Genomic DNA, 24,817 nt, shown 5'->3' on the forward strand with positions numbered 1-24,817 from the left:
AAAAGATCTGTTGAGGTCTTATATAGCCGACCGAAGATCTTTTATAGATAAGAGAAGACTTCTTGAAGTCTTCTATAGGCCACAGAAGATCTCTTGAGGTGTACTTTAGGCCACAGAAAACCTCTTCAGGTCTTCTTTAGGACACAGAAGACCTCTTGAGGTCTTCTTTAGATAACAGATGACCTTTTAAGGTCTTTTATAGGTCACAGAAGACCTCTGAGGTCGTCTATGGGCCACAGAAGACCTTTTAAGGTCTTCTATAGGCTACAGAAGGCCTCTTGATGTGTACTTTCGCCACAGAAAACCTCTTGAGGTCTTCTTTAGGCCACAGAAGACCTCTTGGGGTCTTCTTTAGATAACAGATGACCTTTTAAGATCTTTTATATACCACAAAAGACTTCGTGAGGTCTTCTATAGACCACAAAGGACATCTGGAGGTCTTCTATAGAACACAGAAGACCTTTTGGCGTTTTATATAGATCACAAAAGATCTGTTGATGTCTTATATAGCCGACCGAAGATCTTTTATAGATAACAGAAGACTTCTTGAAGCCTTCTATGGGCCACAGAAGACCTCTTAAGGTCTTCTATAGGCCACAGAATGCCTCTTGAGGTCTACTTTAGGCCACAGAAAACCTCTTGATATCTTTTTTAGGCCACAGACGACCTCTTGAGGTCTTCTTTTGATAACAGATGGCCTTTTAAGGTCTTTTATATACCACAAAAGACTTCGTGAGGTCTTCTATAGACCACAAACGACATCTTGAGGTCTTCTATAGAACACAGAAGACCTTTTGGCGTCTAATAAAGATCACAAAAGATCTGTTGATGTTTTATATAGCCCACAGAAGACCTCTTAAGTTCTTCTATAGATAACAGAAGACTTCTTGAAGTCTTCTATATACCACAGAAGACCTCTTGAGGTCTTCTATAGAGCACAAAAGACCTCTTTAGATCTTCTTTAGACCAGAGAATATTTTTGGGGTCTTATATATACAAAAAAAGATTTCTTGAAGTCTTCTATAGACCACAAAAGATTTCTTGAGCTCTTCTAGGTCACATAAGACCTCCTGTGGTCTTCTATGGGCCACAGAAGACCTCTTGAGGTCTGCTATAGGCTACAGAAGACCTCTTGAGGTCATCTATAGGCCACAGAAGACTTATATATACCACAAAAGACCTATTGAGGTCTTCTATAGGCCACAGAATACCTTTTGAAGTCTGTTATAGGCCACAGAAGTTTTTTTAGACTACAGAACAGCTTTGAAGTTCTTTTATATATCACAAAGGCCCTCCTGAGGCCATCGATAGACCACAAAAGACCTTTTGAGGTCTTTTTTAGACCACAAAATACCTCTTGAGGTGTTCTATAGACCACAGAAGAAATTTTGGGGCCTTATAAAGACTACAGAAGATCTCTTGAGGTATTATATAGCCCACCGAAGACTTTTTGAAGTTTTCTATAGACGAAAGAACTTTCGAGGTCTTCTATAGGTCTTCTTTTGAATATTTTTTTGAGGTCTTCTAAAAGTCCTCTTGGGGAATTGTTAATATACCACCTATTTTTAGATTTTGTCGTTATTTTTCATACTTACATCCTCCTGTCAGGCGATAGCTTTCATCCGTTTCAAAATTTAAATGCAAATCGGAAAATTTATGTACGCTAACGTTAATCGTAAATGTTTCAATATCACAGCGTTTCCTTGAACCGCCACCACCGCCAAATGCATTGACCAGAATTGAGGCTGCACCAAGATTTTCGCTACGTAAACGATGCGACTCTGTTTGTCCGGCATCGGCATAACGCCGTTTATGACGTTTTTTGTGATCATGATCTACAATGGTGTCTTCTTTGTTGGCATTCGCATTCGCTGAAGAGTCGCCGCCAGCTGCTGCTGGAGCGGCTATGTGATCAGCCGAACTGCCATCGGCATCACCGCTTGAATCTCTAAAATCCAGTCTTTGTATTCGTCGTAAATCTTTGAGAAACAGCTCAAATGATTGACGAAATTGTGTCTCCACCTGAGGATAGGGTGTGTCTAAACGCAATTCGATATCTTCCATCGAAAATGTTAGGGACTTAGAACTAACACCGGACTTAATGGTGGGATGTGGCCAAATGTTAATGTCACCACATGTCATCGAGCAGGTCATAAAAGGCACACGTTTTTCACCCTTGGCCAAGGTTAAATAATGATAGCGAACACATTTGTCTCCCTCACATTTGTAGGTCCAGATTTTCTCCACGGGTCTGAAATGAAAAAAGAAAAACACACACAATTATTTTAAAGAATACGTTAGGGGACAATTCTTAAATTTAAAATAAGAACATTAAATTCCTCTCCAGCCTTTGGGGAAGCATAGGCGGGTTCCATATCATTGAACTTATATGAAACGGAGTATATTAGGTACGGGGTATATTATGTTACTTATTTGCACAAGTCGCCCCTTATTGTTGATTCTCAGAGACAATAGGTTGCAATATTTATTGCGGAACAGAACTCTTTGTTAAGAAAAGAAAAAATATGATTGCATTAAGAAATACTTTTAAATAAAATTGTATAAATATTAACCAGGAGACCTCTGAGAAAGTTATTACCAAACCACCTGTGGTTTTCATTACAATATGAAGTATTTTCAAATCGGATTTATTTTACTAGCTGCAATGCTAGCTTTGGTTCAATGCCAGTGTCCTGGAGGCGTTCGTAAGTCCTTTTAGCTTTATCTGATAATCGAAATAATATGTATTAATATATTATTGCAGCGTTTCCCGTTTGTAATCAACTACGCTACAGTGGCCTTAGAGGCCCTGGTTGCATAGCACGAAGAATGTATGGGTACGACCGTTTTTCAAACACCTGTAGGCTCTACTTGTATTTGGGTTGTGGCGGTACTCGTAATCGTTGGTGTACACAACAATCATGTGAATTTAATTGTGTGCGTCGCAGTTAACAACAATTGTTAACTGGTATTTTGAATAGAAATAAATTATTTAATAATAAAATTGTTGCAAATGTTCTTCTATAATTTATTGAACAGAAGAAATTATACGATTATGTAGGGCCATAATGAAGCATTCTGAGGGAAATGATAAGATTGATGAACTAACAAGACTGGGCTACCTCCCAGCCCTTGGACCTCAGGGTGGAGGACTGTGTCAAGCCAACTGGTTGTAAGGTAACATCTTAAAAAAACCACGCCTTGAGGGCTGATGGTCCATAAAAAATAATCTTAAAAATCCACAATGATGGTCCATTAAAAATATTCTTAAAAAATCCAAGCCTAGATGGCTGATTGTCCATAAAAATATTCTTAAAAAAATCTAGAGGGCTGATAGTCCATGAAAAAATATTCTTAAAAAATCTAGAGGGCTGATAGTCCATGAAAAAATATTCTTAAAAAATCTAGAGGGCTGATTGTCCATGAAAAAATATTCTTAAAAAATCTAGAGGGCTGATAGTCCATGAAAAAATATTCTTAAAAAATCTAGAGGGCTGATAGTCCATGAGAAAATATTCTTAAAAAATCTAGAGGGCTGATAGTCCATGAAAAAATATTCTTAAAAAATCTAGAGGGCTGATAGTCCATGAAAAAATATTCTTAAAAAATCTAGAGGGCTGATAGTCCATGAAAAAATATTCTTAAAAAATCTAGAGGGCTGATAGTCCATGAAAAAATATTCTTAAAAAATCTAGAGGGCTGATAGTCCATGAAAAAATATTCTTAAAAAATCTAGAGGGCTGATAGTCCATGAAAAAATATTCTTAAAAATCTAGAGGGCTGATAGTCAATGAAAAAATATTCTTAAAAAATCTAGAGGGCTGATAGTCCATGAAAAAATATTCTTAAAAAATCTAGAGGGCTGATAGTCCATGAAAAAATATTCTTAAAAAATCTAGAGGGCTGATAGTCCATGAAAAAATATTCTTAAAAATCTAGAGGGCTGATAGTCCATGAAAAAATATTCTTAAAAAATCTAGAGGGCTGATAGTCCATGAAAAAATATTCTTAAAAAATCTAGAGGGCTGATGGTCCATGAAAAATATTCTTAAAAAATCTAGAGGGCTGATAGTCCATGAAAAAATATTCTTAAAAAATCTAGAGGGCTGATGGTCCATGAAAAATATTCTTAAAAAATCCACGCCTAGAGGGCTGATGATCCATGAAAAATATTCTTAAAAAATCCACGCCTAGAGGGCTGATGGTCCATGAAAAAATATTCTTAAAAAATCCACGCCTAGAGGGCTGATGGTCCATGAAAAAATATTCTTAAAAAATCCACGCCTAGAGGTCTGATGGGTCCTGAAAAATATTCTTAAAAAATCCACGACTAGAGGGCTGAGATGGACCATGAAAAATATTCTTAAAAAATCCACGCCTAGAGGGCTGATGGTCCATGAAAAAATATTCTTAAAAAATCCACGCCTTGAGGACTGATGGTCCATGAAAAATATTCTTAAAAAATCCACGCCTAGAGGACTGATGGTCCATGAAAAATATTCTTAAAAAATCCACGCCTAGAGGACTGATGGTCCATGAAAAATATTCTTAAAAAATCCACGCCTAGAGGACTGATGGTCCATGAAAAATATTCTTAAAAAATCCACGCCTAGATGGCTGATGGTCCATGAAAAATATTCTTAAAAAATCCACGCCTAGAGGACTGATGGTCCATGAAAAATATTCTTAAAAAATCCACGCCTAGAGGACTGATGGTCCATGAAAAATATTCTTAAAAAATCCACGCCTAGAGGGCTGATGGTCCATGAAAAAATATTCTTATAAAAACCACGCCTAGAGGGCTGATGGTCCATGAAAAAATATTCTTAAAAAATCCACGCCTAGAGGGCTGATGGTCCATGAAAAAATATTCTTAAAAAATCCACGCCTAGAGGGCTGATGGTCCATGAAAAAATATTCTTAAAAAATCCACGCCTAGAGGGCTGATGGTCCATGAAAAATATTCTTAAAAAATCCACGCCTAGAGGGCTGATGGTCCATGAAAAAATATTCTTATAAAAACCACGCCTAGAGGGCTGATGGTCCATGAAAAAATATTCTTAAAAAATCCACGCCTAGAGGGCTGATGGTCCATGAAAAAATATTCTTAAAAAATCCACGCCTAGAGGGCTGATGGTCCATGAAAAAATATTCTTAAAAAATCCACGCCTAGAGGGCTGATGGTCCATGAAAAAATATTCTTAAAAAATCCACGCCTAGAGGGCTGATGGTCCATGAAAAAATATTCTTAAAAAATCCACGCCTGGAGGGCTGATGGTCCATGAAAAAATATTCTTAAAAAATCCACGCCTAGAGGGCTTATGGTCCATGAAAAAATATTCTTAAAAAATCCACGCCTAGAGGGCTGATGGTCCATGAAAAAATATTCTTAAAAAATCCACGCCTAGAGGGCTTATGGTCCATGAAAAAATATTCTTAAAAAATCCGCGCCTAGAGGGCTGATGGTCCATGAAAAATATTCTTAAAAAATCCACGCCTAGAGGGCTGATGATCCATGAAAAAATATTCTTAAAAAATCCACGCCTAGAGGGCTGATGGTCCATGAAAAAATATTCTTAAAAAATCCACGCCTAGAGGGCTGATGGTCCATGAAAAAATATTCTTAAAAAATCCACGCCTAGAGGGCTGATGGTCCATGAAAAAATATTCTTAAAAAATCCACGCCTGGAGGGCTGATGGTCCATGAAAAAATATTCTTAAAAAATCCACGCCTAGAGGGCTTATGGTCCATGAAAAAATATTCTTAAAAAATCCGCGCCTAGAGGGCTGATGGTCCATGAAAAATATTCTTAAAAAATCCACGCCTAGAGGGCTGATGATCCATGAAAAATATTCTTAAAAAATCCACGCCTAGAGGGCTGATGATCCATGAAAAATATTCTTAAAAAAATCCACGCCTAGAGGGCTGATGATCCATGAAAAAATATTCTTAAAACATCCACGCCTGGAGGGCTGATGGTCCATGAAAAAATATTCTTAAAACATCCACGCCTGGAGGGCTGATGGTCCATGAAAAAATTTTCTTAAAACATCCACGCCTGGAGGGCTGATGGTCCATGAAAAAATATTCTTAAAACATCCACGCCTGGAGTTCTGATGGTCCATGAAAAAATATTCTTAAAAAATCCACGCCTAGAGGGCTGATGGTCCATGAAAAAATATTCTTAAAAAATCCACGCCTAGAGGGCTGATGGACCATGAAAAAATATTCTTAAAAAATCCACGCCTAGAGGGCTGATGGTCCATGAAAAAATATTCTTAAAAAATCCACGCCTAGAGGGCTGATGGTCCATGAAAAAATATTCTTAAAAAATCCACGCCTGGAGGGCTGATGGTCCATGAAAAAATATTCCTAAAAAATCCACGCCTAGAGGGCTGATGGTCCATGAAAAAATATTCTTAAAAAATCCACGCCTATAGGGCTGATGGTCCATGCAAAAATATTCTTAAAAAATCCACGCCTATAGGGCTGATGGTCTATGAAAAAATATTCTTAAAAAATCCACGCCTATAGGGCTGATGGTCCATGCAAAAATATTCTTAAAAAATCCACGCCTATAGGGCTGATGGTCTATGAAAAAATATTCTTAAAAAATCCACGCCTAGAGGGCTGATGGTCCATGAAAAAATATTCTTAAAAAATCCACGCCTAGAGGGCTGATGGTCCATGAAAAAATATTCTTAAAAAATCCACGCCTATAGGGCTGATGGTCCATGCAAAAATATTCTTAAAAAATCCACGCCTATAGGGCTGATGGTCTATGAAAAAATATTCTTAAAAAATCCACGCCTATAGGGCTGATGGTCCATGCAAAAATATTCTTAAAAAATCCACGCCTATAGGGCTGATGGTCTATGAAAAAATATTCTTAAAAAATCCACGCCTAGAGGGCTGATGGTCCATGAAAAAATATTCTTAAAAAATCCACGCCTAGAGGGCTGATGGTCCATGAAAAAATATTCTTAAAAAATCCACGCCTAGAGGGCTGATGATCCATGAAAAAATATTCTTAAAAAATCCACGCCTAGAGGGCTGATGGTCCATGAAAAAATATTCTTAAAAAATCCACGCCTAGAGGGCTGATGGTCCATGAAAAAATATTCTTAAAAAATCCACGCCTAGAGGGCTGATGGTCCATGAAAAATATTCTTAAAAAATCCACGCCTAGAGGGCTGATGGTCCATGAAAAAATATTCTTAAAAAATCCACGCCTAGAGGGCTGATGGTCCATGAAAAAATATTCTTAAAAAATCCACGCCTATAGGGCTGATGGTCCATGCAAAAATATTCTTAAAAAATCCACGCCTATAGGGCTGATGGTCCATGCAAAAATATTCTTAAAAAATCCACGCCTAGAGGGCTGATGGTCCATGAAAAAATATTCATGGAGGGCTGATGGTCCATGAAAAAATATTCTTAAAAAATCCACGCCTAGAGGGCTGATGGTCCATGAAAAAATATTCTTAAAAAATCCACGCCTAGAGGGCTGATGATCCATGAAAAAATATTCTTAAAAAATCCACGCCTAGAGGGCTGATGGTCCATGAAAAAATATTCTTAAAAAATCCACGCCTGGAGGGCTGATGGTCCATGAAAAAATATTCTTAAAACATCCACGCCTAGAGGGCTGATGGTCCATGAAAAATATTCTTAAAACATCCACGCCTAGAGGGCTGATGGTCCATGAAAAATATTCTTAAAAAATCCACGCCTAGAGGGCTGATGGTCCATGAAAAATATTCTTAAAAAATCCACGCCTAGAGGGCTGATGGTCCATGAAAAAATATTCTTAAAACATCCACGCCTAGAGGGCTGATGGTCCATGAAAAAATATTCTTAAAAAATCCACGCCTAGAGGGCTGATGGTCCATGAAAAAATATTCTTAAAAAATCCACGCCTAGAGGGCTGATGGTCCATGAAAAAATATTCTTAAAAAATCCACGCCTAGAGGGCTGATGGTCCATGAAAAAATATTCTTAAAAAATCCACGCCTAGAGGGCTGATGGTCCATGAAAAAATATTCTTAAAAAATCCACGCCTAGAGGGCTGATGGTCCATGAAAAAATATTCTTAAAAAATCCACGCCTAGAGGGCTGATGGTCCATGCAAAAATATTCTTAAAAAATCCACGCCTATAGGGCTGATGGTCCATGCAAAAATATTCTTAAAAAATCCACGCCTATAGGGCTGATGGTCCATGCAAAAATATTCTTAAAAAATCCACGCCTATAGGGCTGATGGTCTATGAAAAAATATTCTTAAAAAATCCACGCCTAGAGGGCTGATGGTCCATGAAAAAATATTCTTAAAAAATCCACGCCTAGAGGGCTGATGGTCCATGAAAAAATATTCTTAAAAAATCCACGACTATAGGGCTGATGGTCCATGCAAAAATATTCTTAAAAAATCCACGCCTATAGGGCTGATGGTCTATGAAAAAATATTCTTAAAAAATCCACGCCTATAGGGCTGATGGTCCATGCAAAAATATTCTTAAAAAATCCACGCCTATAGGGCTGATGGTCTATGAAAAAATATTCTTAAAAAATCCACGCCTAGAGGGCTGATGGTCCATGAAAAAATATTCTTAAAAAATCCACGCCTAGAGGGCTGATGGTCCATGAAAAAATATTCTTAAAAAATCCACGCCTAGAGGGCTGATGATCCATGAAAAAATATTCTTAAAAAATCCACGCCTAGAGGGCTGATGGTCCATGAAAAAATATTCTTAAAAAATCCACGCCTAGAGGGCTGATGGTCCATGAAAAAATATTCTTAAAAAATCCACGCCTAGAGGGCTGATGGTCCATGAAAAAATATTCTTAAAAAATCCACGCCTAGAGGGCTGATGGTCCATTAAAAAATATTCTTAAAAAATCCACGCCTAGAGGGCTGATGGTCCATGAAAAAATATTCTTAAAAAATCCACGCCTAGAGGGCTGATGGTCCATGAAAAAATATTCTTAAAAAATCCACGCCTATAGGGCTGATGGTCCATGCAAAAATATTCTTAAAAAATCCACGCCTAGAGGGCTGATGGTTCATGAAAAAATATTCATGGAGGGCTGATGGTCCATGAAAAAATATTCTTAAAAAATCCACGCCTAGAGGGCTGATGGTCCATGAAAAAATATTCTTAAAAAATCCACGCCTAGAGGGCTGATGATCCATGAAAAAATATTCTTAAAAAATCCACGCCTAGAGGGCTGATGGTCCATGAAAAAATATTCTTAAAAAATCCACGCCTAGAGGGCTGATGGTCCATGAAAAAATATTCTTAAAAAATCCACGCCTGGAGGGCTGATGGTCCATGAAAAAATATTCTTAAAACATCCACGCCTGGAGGGCTGATGGTCCATGAAAAAATATTCTTAAAACATCCACGCCTGGAGGGCTGATGGTCCATGAAAAAATATTCTTAAAACATCCACGCCTGGAGGGCTGATGGTCCATGAAAAAATATTCTTAAAACATCCACGCCTGGAGGGCTGATGGTCCATGAAAAAATATTCTTAAAACATCCACGCCTGGAGGGCTGATGGTCCATGAAAAAATATTCTTAAAACATCCACGCCTGGAGGGCTGATGGTCCATGAAAAAATATTCTTAAAAAATCCACGCCTGGAGGGCTGATGGTCCATGAAAAAATATTCTTAAAACATCCACGCCTGGAGTTCTGATGGTCCATGAAAAATATTCTTAAAAAATCCACGCCTAGAGGGCTGATGGTCCATGAAAAATATTCTTAAAAAATCCACGCCTAGAGGGCTGATGGTCCATGAAAAATATTCTTAAAAAATCCACGCCTAGAGGGCTGATGGTCCATGAAAAATATTCTTAAAAAATCCACGCCTAGAGGGCTGATGGTCCATGAAAAATATTCTTAAAAAATCCACGCCTAGAGGGCTGATGGTCCATGAAAAATATTCTTAAAAAATCCACGCCTAGAGGGCTGATGGTCCATGAAAAATATTCTTAAAAAATCCACGCCTAGAGGGCTGATGGTCCATGAAAAATATTCTTAAAAAATCCACGCCTAGAGGGCTGATGTTCCATGAAAAAATATTCTTAAAAAATCCACGCCTAGAGGGCTGATGTTCCATGAAAAAATATTCTTAAAAAATCCACGCCTAGAGGGCTGATGTTCCATGAAAAAATATTCTTAAAAAATCCACGCCTAGAGGGCTGATGTTCCATGAAAAAATATTCTTAAAAAATCCACGCCTAGAGGGCTGATGTTCCATGAAAAAATATTCTTAAAAAATCCACGCCTAGAGGGCTGATGTTCCATGAAAAAATATTCTTAAAAAATCCACGCCTAGAGGGCTGATGTTCCATGAAAAAATATTCTTAAAAAATCCACGCCTAGAGAGCTGATGGTCCATGAAAAAATATTCTTAAAAAATCCACGCCTAGAGGGCTGATGTTCCATGAAAAAATATTCTTAAAAAATCCACGCCTAGAGGGCTGATGTTCCATGAAAAAATATTCTTAAAAAATCCACGCCTAGAGAGCTGATGGTCCATGAAAAAATATTCTTAAAAAATCCACGCCTCGAGGGCTGATGTTCCATGAAAAAATATTCTTAAAAAATCCACGCCTAGAGGGCTGATGTTCCATGAAAAAATATTCTTAAAAAATCCACGCCTAGAGGGCTGATGTTCCATGAAAAAATATTCTTAAAAAATCCACGCCTAGAGGGCTGATGGTCCATGAAAAAATATTCTTAAAAAATCCACGCCTAGAGGGCTGATGGTCCATGAAAAAATATTCTTAAAAAATCCACGCCTAGAGGGCTGATGGTCCATGAAAAAATATTCTTAAAAAATCCACGCCTAGAGGGCTGATGGTCCATGAAAAAATATTCTTAAAAAATCCACGCCTAGAGGGCTGATGGTCCATGAAAAAATATTCTTAAAAAATCCACGCCTAGAGGGCTGATGGTCCATGAAAAAATATTCTTAAAAAATCCACGCCTAGAGGGCTGATGGTCCATGAAAAAATATTCTTAAAAAATCCACGCCTAGAGGGCTGATGGTCCATGAAAAAATATTCTTAAAAAATCCACGCCTAGAGGGCTGATGGTCCATGAAAAAATATTCTTAAAAAATCCACTCCTAAAGGGCTGATGGTCCATGAAAAAATATTCTTAAAAAATCCACGCCTAGAGGGCTGATGGTCCATGAAAAAATATTCTTAAAAAGTCCACGCCTAGAGGGCTGATGGTCCATGAAAAAATATTCTTAAAAAATCCACGCCTAGAGGGCTGATGGTCCATGAAAAAATATTCTTAAAAAATCCACGCCTAGAGGGCTGATGGTCCATGAAAAAATATTCTTAAAAAATCCACGCCTAGAGGGCTGATGGTCCATGAAAAAATATTCTTAAAAAATCCACGCCTAGAGGGCTGATGGTCCATGAAAAAATATTCTTAAAAAATCCACGCCTAGAGGGCTGATGGTCCATGAAAAAATATTCTTAAAAAATCCACGCCTAGAGGGCTGATGGTCCATGAAAAAATATTTTTAAAAAATCCACGCCTAGAGGGCTGATGGTCCATGAAAAAATATTCTTAAAAAATCCACGCCTAGAGGGCTGATGGTCCATGAAAAAATATTCTTAAAAAATCCACGCCTAGAGGGCTGATGGTCCATGAAAAAATATTTTTAAAAAATCCACGCCTAGAGGGCTGATGGTCCATGAAAAAATATTCTTAAAAAATCCACGCCTAGAGGGCTGATGGTCCATGAAAAAATATTCTTAAAAAATCCACGCCTAGAGGGCTGATGGTCCATGAAAAAATATTTTTAAAAAATCCACGCCTAGAGGGCTGATGGTCCATGAAAAAATATTCTTAAAAAATCCACGCCTAGAGGGCTGATGGTCCATGAAAAAATATTCTTAAAAAATCCACGCCTAGAGGGCTGATGGTCCATGAAAAAATATTTTTAAAAAATCCACGCCTAGAGGGCTGATGGTCCATGAAAAAATATTCTTAAAAAATCCACGCCTAGAGGGCTGATGGTCCATGAAAAAATATTCTTAAAAAATCCACGCCTAGAGGGCTGATGGTCCATGAAAAAATATTCTTAAAAAATCCACGCCTAGAGGGCTGATGGTCCATGAAAAAATATTTTTAAAAAATCCACGCCTAGAGGGCTGATGGTCCATGAAAAAATATTCTTAAAAAATCCACGCCTAGAGGGCTGATGGTCCATGAAAAAATATTCTTAAAAAATCCACGCCTAGAGGGCTGATGGTCCATGAAAAAATATTTTTAAAAAATCCACGCCTAGAGGGCTGATGGTCCATGAAAAAATATTCTTAAAAAATCCACGCCTAGAGGGCTGATGGTCCATGAAAAAATATTCTTAAAAAATCCACGCCTAGAGGGCTGATGGTCCATGAAAAAATATTCTTAAAAAATCCACGCCTAGAGGGCTGATGGTCCATGAAAAAATATTCTTAAAAAGTCCACGCCTAGAGGGCTGATGGTCCATGAAAAAATATTCTTAAAAAGTCCACGCCTAGAGGGCTGATGGTCCATGAAAAAATATTTTTAAAAAATCCACGCCTAGAGGGCTGATGGTCCATGAAAAAATATTCTTAAAAAATCCACGCCTAGAGGGCTGATGGTCCATGAAAAAATATTCTTAAAAAATCCACGCCTAGAGGGCTGATGGTCCATGAAAAAATATTCTTAAAAAGTCCACGCCTAGAGGGCTGATGGTCCATGAAAAAATATTCTTAAAAAGTCCACGCCTAGAGGGCTGATGGTCCATGAAAAAATATTCTTAAAAAATCCACGCCTAGAGGGCTGATGGTCCATGAAAAAATATTCTTAAAAAATCCACGCCTAGAGGGCTGATGGTCCATGAAAAAATATTCTTAAAAAATCCATGCCTAGAGGGCTGATGGTCCATGAAAAAATATTCTTAAAAAATCCACGCCTAGAGGGCTGATGGTCCATGAAAAAATATTCTTAAAAAATCCACGCCTAGAGGGCTGATGGTCCATGAAAAAATATTCTTAAAAAATCCACGCCTAGAGGGCTGATGGTCCATTAAAAAATATTCTTAAAAAATCCACGCCTAGAGGGCTGATGGTCCATGAAAAAATATTCTTAAAAAATCCACGTCTAGAGGGCTGATGGTCCATGCAAAAATATTCTTAAAAAATCCACGCCTTGAGGGCTGCTGGTCCATGAAAAAATATTCTTAAAAAATCCACGCCTATAGGGCTGATGGTCCATGAAAAAATATTCTTAAAAAATCCACGCCTAGAGGGCGTAAAATGAAAAATATTCTTAAAAATCCTCGCCTTGAGGGCTGATGGTCCATGAAAAAAATCTTAAAAAATCCACGTTTAGAGGGCCGTTGGTACCTGAAAACATATTCTTAAAAAATCTAGGCGAAGGTTAACACATTTCTATAGCATACTAGGACTGACGCCCCACGTAACATACATGTGTAGTTGTAACATATTTTTGTAAAATTGTCAAAAGAGAAACAAAACACAATAAAAAATATTTTCCCACGTGCCCACGTGAATTTATTGATTTTTTTTTTCATTGTCTAAAGTTGTTTCTTTATATAAAAATCAAAAAAAGTAAGTAAATAAACAATTAATGCGGAACACACTTCTCTGCAAACACAACTGTTTTTTTAGGCTAAATCGTATAAATATAAACCCCAACACCTTGCAGAAAATCATCAGCAGTAAGCAAATCAAGTTTGGTTGTACATCTCAAAATGAATAATTTTTTGATTGGATTTTTAGTTCTGGCAGCAATGCTAGTCATGGCTCAGGCCCAGTGTCCTGGAAGACCATGTAAGTTTCCCAATATATACTGTCAGAAAACAGGTAAATAATAAAATTGATTGATGAATTTTTGTATCTTCCAGGGAGTCCTGCCTGTTATCCTCCACGTAACAATGGCTATAGAGGTCGTGGCTGTACGGCACGTACCATGTGGTGGTATGAAAATGCCTCGAATAGCTGCAAATCCTTCTGGTACATGGGATGTGGCGGCAATCGCAATCGGTGGTGTTCGCAACGTGAATGTGAAATGAATTGCATGCGTCGTGGCTGAGCAGAACATTTTTCTCGATGTTGATAAAATTTTCTTTTTCTTTTTAAATCATCAAAAAAAAAAAATAAAGAAATGGAACAAATTATGAATAGTGGGAGTACATCTAAACGGTTATGATAATAATATTGGCCCTGCATGCTGTTATACAGTCGGGCTATGTTAGTTCTCAAGACGTTGCCTTAAATGTCTGTCCCCCAAGAAATTATTTCTAAAAATTCGCAATATCGCCTACATTTTCGGAGCATTTTAAGTCATATCGTGCTACATATGTTCGACATGCCGAAAGCCGCTGGCTGGCATGAAATGTTGCCGAGTGGATTGTGTACCAATGCACCTAACATGCATTACAAGACGCTTTGTTTTAAGGTAAAAGCAGCAATGGTATGCCACTAGCTTTCTACTGACAGCAATAAAATTCCAACTCCATGTCTGTTATCCACCAGGTAATATACAAGAAAGCTGTTCGTGTGAAGGGATATTTGGTATGCACGCTTTCTTTATCTGGAGAAGTGAAGCCTGCACTTTGAACAAACACCTTAAGAACTTTGAATATCAGACCGTGGTTAGGTTGGCTTGAATGATAGGAGAGCTTAAACGATCGCAGAAGGACTCTATAACATGTGTTCAACCTGCAGGTATCAACAGTAGTTGTAGATGTAACAGAGTTTTATTTTTCTGCTTAATCTAGCTCTGGGTCCATCTTCAGTTCTACGAATGCGGCTGCTTCGATGGGATGTAAACACAGATTTACTGGAGTTAGTTGAGTATGTTTGGTAGAGCAGTTGAAAAGGTGCAGTGTGTCGTGCGGGCCTGTGTCGCATACTGGGCAGATATTTTGCACGGTGTCATGGATCGTAGGAATTCAGACGGCTTCGCCATCCCGAGCGTAGTTGGGCCAAAACTACTCTGGTTTGTTGTGGCAGCTGACGCTCATCAGCTGCGAGGACCGCATTCAAACAATATTTGTTTATAGCATCAGCGACTGCATCCGCGTGTATGCTATTTAAACCTGCTCGATAGGCTTGTTGATTTAGAGGTTCTCTCTTGTAACGTAGGACCCCTCTTTCTAGATCATGATTCACCATATGGTGATTAGGATGACTCTCGCGGTGACACCCGAGCAAGTACTGCAACGAAAGCATGCCATTGTGTTACTGTACTGAAATAATTTTTGTCTCCTTATGTAGAAGGTCCACTGAAGACATGAGAGGGCACCCCGTCGCAGTTCTCAGGGCGGCATTCTGACAGGTCTGAATATTTTTTCCATCGCGTTGCACTTATTTTCGCGGACCACACACGCGGACCTAACGCGTTGTATGTGGTCAACAAGGTTTCTTAATCTGAACCCCAAGCACTGCCGACTAGGGACATGAGGACATTGTTCCTACATCTAATCTTGTCGCAGATAGCTGTAGTATGCAGGGACGACATAAACATACTGTCGAATGTGACCCCTAGAATTTTGGCGTAGTTTCGGGTCGGAATTCTGCTACCATCGAACATTACATTCAAATCTGTTCTCACCTCTGTCGTCCATGTGGTGAGCAGAGTGACCGTAGATTTGGTGGCGGATATTTGCATATTCCTCGAGTGGAAAAATGTGGTAACATTGGGCAAATAGGAGTTCAGCCTTTCACAAATGACATTAGGGAAGGTACCCGACGCCAAGATCATACAATCATAAGCATATGTTACGATCTCAACGCCGTCTAGAGTGGGCGGAATACAGGAGAGGTAGAGGTTAAACAATTCCGGAGATATCACCCCACCTTGGTGAACTCCCTGTTTCACTCTAAGGGGCTGGGACTTCTTATTTCTGAATTTAACGAACGACTGGCTTCTACATATATAATTGATTATCCAACGTTTCAAACTTGACGGGAGGATTGCCTGCTCGATGTTCTCAAACAGAGTGGATTGCTTTACAGTATCAAAGGCTTTTGATAAGTTAAACGACACCATCAATGTTCTATCGTACGGCTTGCTCTGATTGAGTCCTCGACTAATATATGTCGAGATGGCGCACAGTGCTGTTGTCGTGATGTGCTGCATACGGAACCCGTGCTGATGATCAGCAACTGGATAGCTATTTCTAATGCTGGGGAGAACTATAGCCTCAAGGGTCCTGGTTTGGTCTGTACGATTCAGCTTTGATGGCATCCTTGCCCGGCTTCAGTAGCGAGACCACTCTGTCCATTTTCCAGACTTCGGGGACGATGTGGATGGCTATCGATAGGTTGAGAAGTTTAGTGAGATACTCGACTCCCGGCACATCCAGCTGTTTCAGTATTGCCATGGAGGGCACAGCGCTTTTGAGGTTTGCTATCGATAGAAGGAGGTCTGTTATCGATAGAAAGAGGTATGTTATCAATAGAAGAAGGTTTGCTATCAATAGATGGGGGTTTGCTATCAATAGAAGGAGGTTTGCTATCAATATAAAGGATGTCTGCCAGCAACAGAAGAGGTTTGCTATCAAGAAAAGGAGGTTTGCTAGCAATAGAAGAGGTATGATATCAAAAAAAGTAGGTCTGCTAGCAAAAGAAGAGGTTTGCTGTCAATAGAAGGAGGTTTGCTATCAATAGAAGAAGGTTTGCTATCAATAGCAGGAGATCTACTATCAAAAGAAGAGGTTTGCTATCAATAGATGGAGGTTTGCTATCAATAAAAGAGGTTTGCTATCAATAGAAGGAGGTTTGCTATCAATAAAAGGAAGTTTGATATCAATAGAAGGCGGTTTGCTATCAATAGAAGGAGGTTTCCTATCAATAGAAGAGGTTTGCTATCAATAGAAGGAGGTTTGCTATCAATAGAAGTAGGTTAGCTATTAATAGGAGAAGGTTTGCTATCAACAGAAAGAAGTTTCCTATCAATAGAAGAGGTTTTCTATCAATAGAGGGAGGTTTGCTATCAATAAAAGGAGGTTTGATATCAATAGAAGGAGTTTTGCTATCAATAGAAGAGGTTTGCTATCAACAGAAGGAGGTTTGCTATCAATAGAAGAGGTTTGATATCAATAGAAGGAAGTTTGCTATCAATAAAAGGAAGTTTTATATCAATAGAAGGAGGTTTGCTATCAATAGAAGGAGGTTTCCTATCAATAGAAGAGGTTTACTATCAACAGAAGAGGTTTGCTATCAATAGAAGGAGGTTTGCTATCAATAGAAGGAGGTTTGCTATCAATAGAAGGAGGTTTGTTATCAATAGAAGAATTTTGATATCAATAGAAGGAAGTTTGCTATCAATAAAAGGAAGTTTGATATCAATAGAAGGAGGTTTGCTATCAATAGAAGGAGGTTTCCTATCAATAGAAGAGGTTTACTATCAATAAAAGGAAGTTTGATATCAATAGAAGGAGGTTTGCTATCAATAGAAGGAGGTTTCCTATCAATAGAAGAGGTTTACTATCAATAGAAGAGGTTTGCTATCAATAGAAGGAGGTTTGCTATCAATAAAAGGAAGTTTGATATCAATAGAAGGAGGTTTGCTATCAATAGATGGAGGTTTGCTATCAATAGAAGAGGTTTGCTATCAATAGAAGGAGGTTTGCTATCAATAAAAGGAAGTTTGATATCATTAGAAGGAGGTTTGCTATCAATTGAAGGAGGTTTGCTATCAACAGAAGGAGGTTTCATATCAATAGAAGAGGTTTGCTATCAATAGAAGGAGGTTTGCTATCAATAGATGGAGGTTTGCTATCAATAGAAGAGGTTTGCTATCAATAGAAGGAGGTTTGCTATCAATAAAAGGAAGTTTGATATCAATAGAAGGAGGTTTGCTATCAATAGAAGAAGGTTTGCTATCAATAGCAGTAGATCTACTATCAAAAGAAGAGGTTTGCTATCAATAGAAGAGGTTTGCTATCAATAGAAGGAGGTTTCCTATCAATTAAAGAGGTTTGCTATTAACAGAAGGAGGTTTGCTATCAATAGAAGGAGGTTTGCTATCAATAAAAGGAAGTTTGATATCAATAGAAGAAGGTTTGCTATCAATAGCAGTAGATCTACTATCAAAAGAAGAGGTTTGCTATCAATAGAAGGAGGTTTGCTATCAATAAAAGGAAGTTTGATATCAATAGAAGGAGGTTTGCTATCAATAAAAGGAAGTTTGATATCAATAGAAGAGGTTTGCTATCAATAGAAGGAGGTTTGCTATCAATAAAAGGAAGTTTGATATCATTAGAAGGAGGTTTGCTATCAATTGAAGGAGGTTTGCTATCAACAGAAGGAGGTTTCATATCAATAGAAGAGGTTTGCTATCAATAGAAGGAGGTTTGCTATCAATAGATGGAGGTTTGCTATCAATAGAAGAGGTTTGCTATCAATAGAAGGAGGTTTGCTATCAATAAAAGGAAGTTTGATATCAATAGAAGGAGGTTTGCTATCAATAGAAGTAGGTTTGCTATCAATAGAAGGAGGTTTGCTGTCAATAGAAGGAGGTTTGCTATCAATAGAAGAAGGTTTGCTATCAATAGCAGTAGATCTACTATCAAAAGAAGAGGTTTGCTATCAATAGAAGAGGTTTGCTATCAATAGAAGGAGGTTTCCTATCAATTAAAGAGGTTTGCTATTAACAGAAGGAGGTTTGCTATCAATAGAAGGAGGTTTGCTATCAATAAAAGGAAGTTTGATATCAACAGAAGGAGTTTTGCTATCAATAGAAGGAGGTTTGCTATCAACAGAATGAGGTTTGCTATCAATAGAAGAGGTTTGCTATCAATAGAAGGAGGTTTGCTATCATAAAAGGAAGTTTGATATCAATAGAAGGAGGTTTGCTATCAATAAAAGGAAGTTTGATATCAATAGAAGAGGTTTGCTATCAATAGAAGGAGGTTTGCTATCAATAAAAGGAAGTTTGATATCATTAGAAGGAGGTTTGCTATCAATTGAAGGAGGTTTGCTATCAACAGAAGGAGGTTTCATATCAATAGAAGAGGTTTGCTATCAATAGAAGGAGGTTTGCTATCAATAGATGGAGGTTTGCTATCAATAGAAGAGGTTTGCTATCAATAGAAGGAGGTTTGCTATCAATAAAAGGAAGTTTGATATCAATAGAAGGAGGTTTGCTATCAATAGAAGTAGGTTTGCTATCAATAGAAGGAGGTTTGCTGTCAATAGAAGGAGGTTTGCTATCAATAGAAGAAGGTTTGCTATCAATAGCAGTAGATCTACTATCAAAAGAAGAGGTTTGCTATCAATAGAAGAGGTTTGCTATCAATAGAAGGAGGTTTCGTATCAATTAAAGAGGTTTGCTATTAACAGAAGGAGGTTTGCTATCAATAGAAGGAGGTTTGCTATCAATAAAAGGAAGTTTGATATCAACAGAAGGAGTTTTGCTATCAATAGAAGGAGGTTTGCTATCAACAGAATGAGGTTTGCTATCAATAGAAGAGGTTTGCTATCAATAGAAGGAGGTTTGCTATCATAAAAGGAAGTTTGATATCAATAGAAGGAGGTTTGCAATCAATTGAAGGAGGTTGCTATCGATAGAAGGAGGTCTGTTATCGAGAGAAAGGGGTATGCTATCAATAGAAGAGATTTGCTATTAACAGAAGGAAGTCTGCTATCGATAGAAGGATGTCTGCTATCAATAGAAAGAGGTCTGCTATCGGTAGAAGAGGTTTGCAATCAACAGGTGAGGTCTGCTATCAACAGATGAAGGTTTGTTATGTTTGCTATAAATAAAAGGAGATGTGCTATCACTAAAGGAGATTTGCTACTAATAGAAGGATGTCTGCTATAGAGGAGCTAAGCTGAAAAAATAAGAGGATTGCGATTAATAGAAGGAGGTTTGCTATCAATAGAAGGATGTCTGCTATCATGAAATGGGATTTGCTACTAAAGAAGGATGTCTGCTTTCAATAGAAGGAGATCCTGTATCAAGAGAAAGAGGTCTGCTGTCAATAAAAGGGAGTTCCTACTAATAGAAGGATGTCTGCTATTAATAGAAGGAGGTCTGCTATCAATAAAGGGGATTTGCTACTAATGGAAGGAGATCTGCTATCAATAGAAGAGATTTGCTATGAATAAATGAGGCCTGCTGTCAATTAAAAGGATTTGCTACCAATAGAAAAATGTCTGCTATTAATAGAAGGAAGTTTGCTGTCGTTAGAAGTAGGTCTACTATCGTTTGAAGGAAGTTTGTTATCAATAGAAGAGGTTTCTTATGAATAAAAAGAGGTTTGCTATGAATAGAAGGAGGTCTGCTATCAATAGAGAGGTTTGTTATGAATAGAAGGACGTCGGCTATTTCTATATCTGCCGCAGTATCATCATTATGTGAAATTTTGTGAAGTTAATTTTCCCAAACCCCTTTTGAACATCTCATAGTTCGTTCTTTTGGAATTGCTGAAACATTTAATTGACTTTGATTTTTTAGATATGTTGAAAAGTGTTCAATTGTCCAGCCCAATTATCTATTTCGATTTTTCGTATATCGGGTACTAAAGTGAGATCAATGAACCCCTGCCATCCCCTAAGTTATCGGAGCTTGGTAATACAAAATGGTTTATTACCTCTGCCTCTCATTATGGAGATGATTCTATAATGCTTATATGGTGGTGCTGAGGTTCCAAATAAATTCTTAAAAATAAGTAATCATAAGAAACACGTGTGCAGGTAAATCAAACAAGTCGAAGCTTTTGTCAGGTAAACATGTGCAAAGAAGATTAACATTCTGCGCATCTGATAAGCATTACAACCATTGCAACATGTTGGCTCCCATTAAAAAAATTAATAGCATCTACATCTTGTATTGGGCTGCAAAATGTTGACCCTAAAAATAAGTGGAGTCCCGTGGGAATTATTTTTTAACACCTCCTACTGTTTGCTGATGGGGCGTCGATTGTTATAAATATAAACCTCCAACACTTGTAACGTATTCTGGTATATGGAATGTGGTGGTAACTTCACATGAATTGTGGTAATTGACAAGAATTTTGAGAATTCAATTTTTTCAAAATTTCAATAAAACATTATCTCCCCAGCCTTAATAATTATCAAGAAATTCTAAAAAAATATGAAATATCCGCCTCGACATCATGGAACCAAAAAAGCCCCCATTGATGTCTACAGTATTGGCCTACTATTTTTTTCTATTTTTTTTTAATGGATTATTGGTTACACCACCTTAACTTTAATTCAATTAAATACCCATACATAAAGTTAATTAATAAATACTTACATGGGAAATTCACTTAACGCCTCTCTACTGCCAACAGCTTTCTCATATGTGTTGATATAGGATTGAGGTTTGATGCCACCCTGATTCCAATATAAGACCATTATAACGAATATTGTGGCGGTGAGGAGCATTAATAGGGCTCTACGTAGTGAAACGGCCAAAGCCATTTTGAAAATGTAACGTAACCTAAAAAATAAAAAGAAGCAAAGAGAGAAAATTAAAATCATTATCTTCATCAGGAATTGGTGGCAAACAAAAGAAATCCGCCAAAGGAAATTAAAAATTACGAGAAAACTACCAAACGAAATTGCAGTTTATTTAAAAATTAACCTAAGACATGAAAATGGAAAGTGATGTTCTGAATCAAATCCACGAATGTCTTATTGTTGTTCTTGTCTTTTTTTCAACAAACTTCGTGATTGATATATTGATGAGTGGGTAGGTGTGTGTGTGTGTGTGGGTAAATGAGTTTGTGATTGGCTGTACAGGTGGGTTGCTCTTTAGGCTGGTGCAAAATAAATTGCAGGAAACACCACCCCCAATTAATGGCTCCAAAACTAAGAAAAACTAATGAAATTGAGTTTTTAACAACACCTCACACACACGCACAGCGGCACATATAAAAGCAATATTGAGGCGCCACCCTTTTGTTTGCCAACCTTCGAGCGAGACAAAGAATATAAAATAAAAATTCTATGATTTTTCCATTGCTTCATCGATAATTATCACTTTTTGCTATGTGGTGATGTTAACTCTGATTATTTTTGTTGGCTTGGTTTGGCTTACCAAAAAGTAAGGCAAAACATGCAATGCGAAATGGATTGGCAATGATGACACAGTGGGATCTTTTGTGATTTTTTATCAACAGAAGAAGGTCTGCTAGCAAGAGAAGAGGTTTGCTATCAATAGAAGTAGGTCTGCTATCAATAAAAAGGGGTTTGCTATCAATAGCAGGAGGTCTACTATCAATAGAAGAGTTTTGCTATCAATAGAAGGAGGACTACTATCAAAAAAAGGAGGTCTGCTAGCAATAGAAGAGGTTTGCTATCAAATATAAGGAAGTTTGCTATCACGAGAAGGAGGTTTGCTATCAAGAGAAGGAGGTTTGATATCAATAGCAGGAGGTCTTCTATCAAACGAAGAGGTTTGCTATCAATAGAAGGAGGTTTGCTGTCAATAAGAGGTATTCTATCAATAAAAGGAGGCTTGCTATCAATAGCAGGAGGTCTACTAACAATAGAAGAGGTTGCTATCAATAGAAGGAGGTCTGCTATCAACAAAAGGAGGTCTGCTAGCAATAGAAGAGGTTTGCTATTAATAGAAGGAGGTTTGCTATCAATAGAAGAGGTTTGCTATCAATAGAAGGAGGTCCGCTATCAATAGAAGGAGGTTTGCTATCAAAAGAATTTGCTATAAATAGCAGGAGGGCTACTATCAAACGAAGAGGTTTGCTATCAAAAAAAGAGGTTTGCTATCAATATAAGGAAGTTTGCGATCAAGAGGAGATTTGCTATCAATAGAAGAGGTTTGCTATTAAAAGAGTGAGGTCTGCTGTCAATGAAAGAGATTTGCTACACATAAAAGGCGTTCTGGTATCAATAGAAGTAGGTCTGCTATGAATAAAAGGAGGTTTGCTATCAATACCAGGAGGTCAACTATCATGAGAAGAGTTTTGGTATCAATAGAAGAGGTTTGGTATCAATAGAAGGAGGTTTGCTGTCAATAAGAGGTGATCTATCAATAAAAGGAGGCTTGCTATCAATAGCAGGAGGTCTACTATCAATAGAAGAGGTTGCTATCAATAGAAGGAGGTCTGCTATCAACAAAGGGAGATTTGCTATCAATAGAAGGGGGTTTGGTATCAACAAAAGGAGGTCTGCTAGCAATAGAAGAGGTTTGCTATCAATATAAGGAATTTTGCTATCAGGAGAAGGAGGTTTGCTATCAATAGAAGAAAGTTTGCTATCAATATAAGGAAGTTTGCTATCAAGGGGGTTTGAAATCAATAAAAGAGGTTTGCTATCAAAAGAGTGAGGTCTGCTGTCAATAAAAGGAGGTTTGCTATCAACAGTAGGAAGTCTGCTATCAAAAGAAGAGGTTTGCTATCAATAGAAGGAGGTTTGCTGTCAATAAGAGGTGATCTATCAATAAAAGGAGGCTTGCTATCAATAGCAGGAGGTCTACTATCAATAGAAGAGGTTGCCATCAATAGAAGGAGGTCTGCTATCAACAAAAGGAAGTCTGCTAGCAATAGAAGAGGTTTGCTATCAAAAAAAGAGGTTTGCTATCAATAAAAGGAAGTTTGCGATCAAGAGGAGATTTGCTATCAATAGAAGAGGTTTGCTATTAAAAAAATGAGGTCTGCTGTGAATGAAAGAGATTTGCTATACATAAAAGGCGTTCTGGTATCAATAGAAGTAGGTCTGCTATGAATAAAAGGAGGTTTGCTATCAATAGCAGCAGGTCTAGTATCAAAAGAAGAGGTTTGCTATCAATAGAAGGAGGTTTTCTGTCAATAGAAGGAGGTCTGCTATCAATAAAGGGAGATTTGGTATCAATAGAAGGGGGTTTGCTATCAACAAAAGGAGGTCTGCTAGCAATAGAAGAGGTTTGCTATCAATACAAGGAATTTTGCTCTCAGGAGAAGGAGGTTTGCTATCAATAGAAGAAAGTTTGCTATCAATATAAGGAAGTTTGCTATCAAGGAGGTTTGAAATCAATAAAAGAGGTTTGCTATCAAAAGAGTGGGGTCTGCTATCAATAAGAGGAGGTTTGCTATCAACAGTAGGAAGTCTGCTATCAAAAGAAGAGGTTTGCTATCAATAAAAAGGGGTTTGCTATCAATAGCAGGAAGTCTACTATCAATAGAAGAGGTTTGCTATCAATAGAAGGAGGTCTACTATCAATAAAAGGAGGTCTGCTAGCAATAGAAGAGGTTTGCTATCAAATATAAGGAAGTTTGCTATCACGAGGAGGAGGATTGCTATCAAGAGAAGGAGGTTTGATATCAATAGCAGGAGGTCTACTATCAAACGAAGAGGTTTGCTATCAATAGAAGAGGTTTGCTATTAATAGAAGGAGGTTTGCTGTCAATAAGAGGTATTCTATCAATAAAAGGAGGCTTGCTATCAATAGCAGGAGGTCTACTATCAATAGAAGAGGTTGCTATCAATAGAAGGAGGTCTGATATCACCAAAGGAGGTCTGCTAGCAATAGAAGAGGCTTGCTATCAAATATAAGGAAGTTTGCTATCAAGAGAAGGAGGTTTGCTATCAATAGCAGGAGGTCTACTATCAAACGAAGAGTTTTGGTATCAATAGAAGAGGTTTGCTATCAATAGAAGGAGGTTTGCTATCAATAGAAGAGGTTTGCTATCAATAGAAGGAGGTCCGCTATCAATAGAAGGAGGTTTGCTATCAAAAGGATAGAAGGAGGTCTGCTATCAATAAAGGGAGATTTGGTATCAATAGAAGGGGGTTTGCTATCGACAAAAGGAGGTCTGCTAGCAATAGAAGAGGTTTGC

At 37.8% G+C, this 24,817-nt stretch overlaps 2 protein-coding genes across 9 annotated transcripts in view; one reads left to right on the plus strand and one right to left on the minus strand.

Annotated features, from left to right (window-relative positions):
* fdl (beta acetylhexosaminidase fused lobes) overlaps window positions 1-24,817 on the minus strand; it is a 236,394-nt gene that overhangs the window by 14,500 nt on the left and 197,077 nt on the right. For all 8 annotated transcript variants that reach the window (XM_073955235.1, XM_073955234.1, XM_073955228.1 and 5 more), the window contains 2 exons: window positions 21,295-21,480; window positions 1,596-2,251 (listed from right to left, as the gene is read on the minus strand). In XM_073955235.1, the coding sequence (XP_073811336.1) occupies window positions 1,596-2,251; window positions 21,295-21,461 (823 nt within the window). In that variant the 5' untranslated portion in view covers window positions 21,462-21,480. The remainder of the gene's footprint in view (window positions 1-1,595; window positions 2,252-21,294; window positions 21,481-24,817) is intronic.
* On the plus strand, window positions 13,743-14,187 carry LOC141386547 (male accessory gland serine protease inhibitor-like). Its single transcript, XM_073955236.1, has 2 exons — window positions 13,743-13,853; window positions 13,928-14,187. The coding sequence occupies exons 1-2, from the start codon at window positions 13,775-13,777 to the stop codon at window positions 14,113-14,115; spliced, it is 267 nt and encodes an 88-aa protein (XP_073811337.1). The 5' UTR covers window positions 13,743-13,774; the 3' UTR covers window positions 14,116-14,187.

Source organism: Musca autumnalis, unplaced genomic scaffold (genome assembly GCF_047663935.1).
Source record: "Musca autumnalis isolate F117 unplaced genomic scaffold, ASM4766393v1 scaffold_5, whole genome shotgun sequence".
NCBI lineage: Eukaryota > Metazoa > Arthropoda > Insecta > Diptera > Muscidae > Musca > Musca autumnalis.

Coding starts and splice junctions, on each gene's coding strand:
- LOC141386547 (XM_073955236.1), top strand. CDS start 13,775: ATGAATAATTTTTTGATTGGATTTTTAGTTCTGGCAGCAATGCTAGTC. Junction 13,854..13,927: donor CCAGTGTCCTGGAAGACCAT/GTAAGTTTCCCA, acceptor TGTATCTTCCAG/GGAGTCCTGCCTGTTATCCT.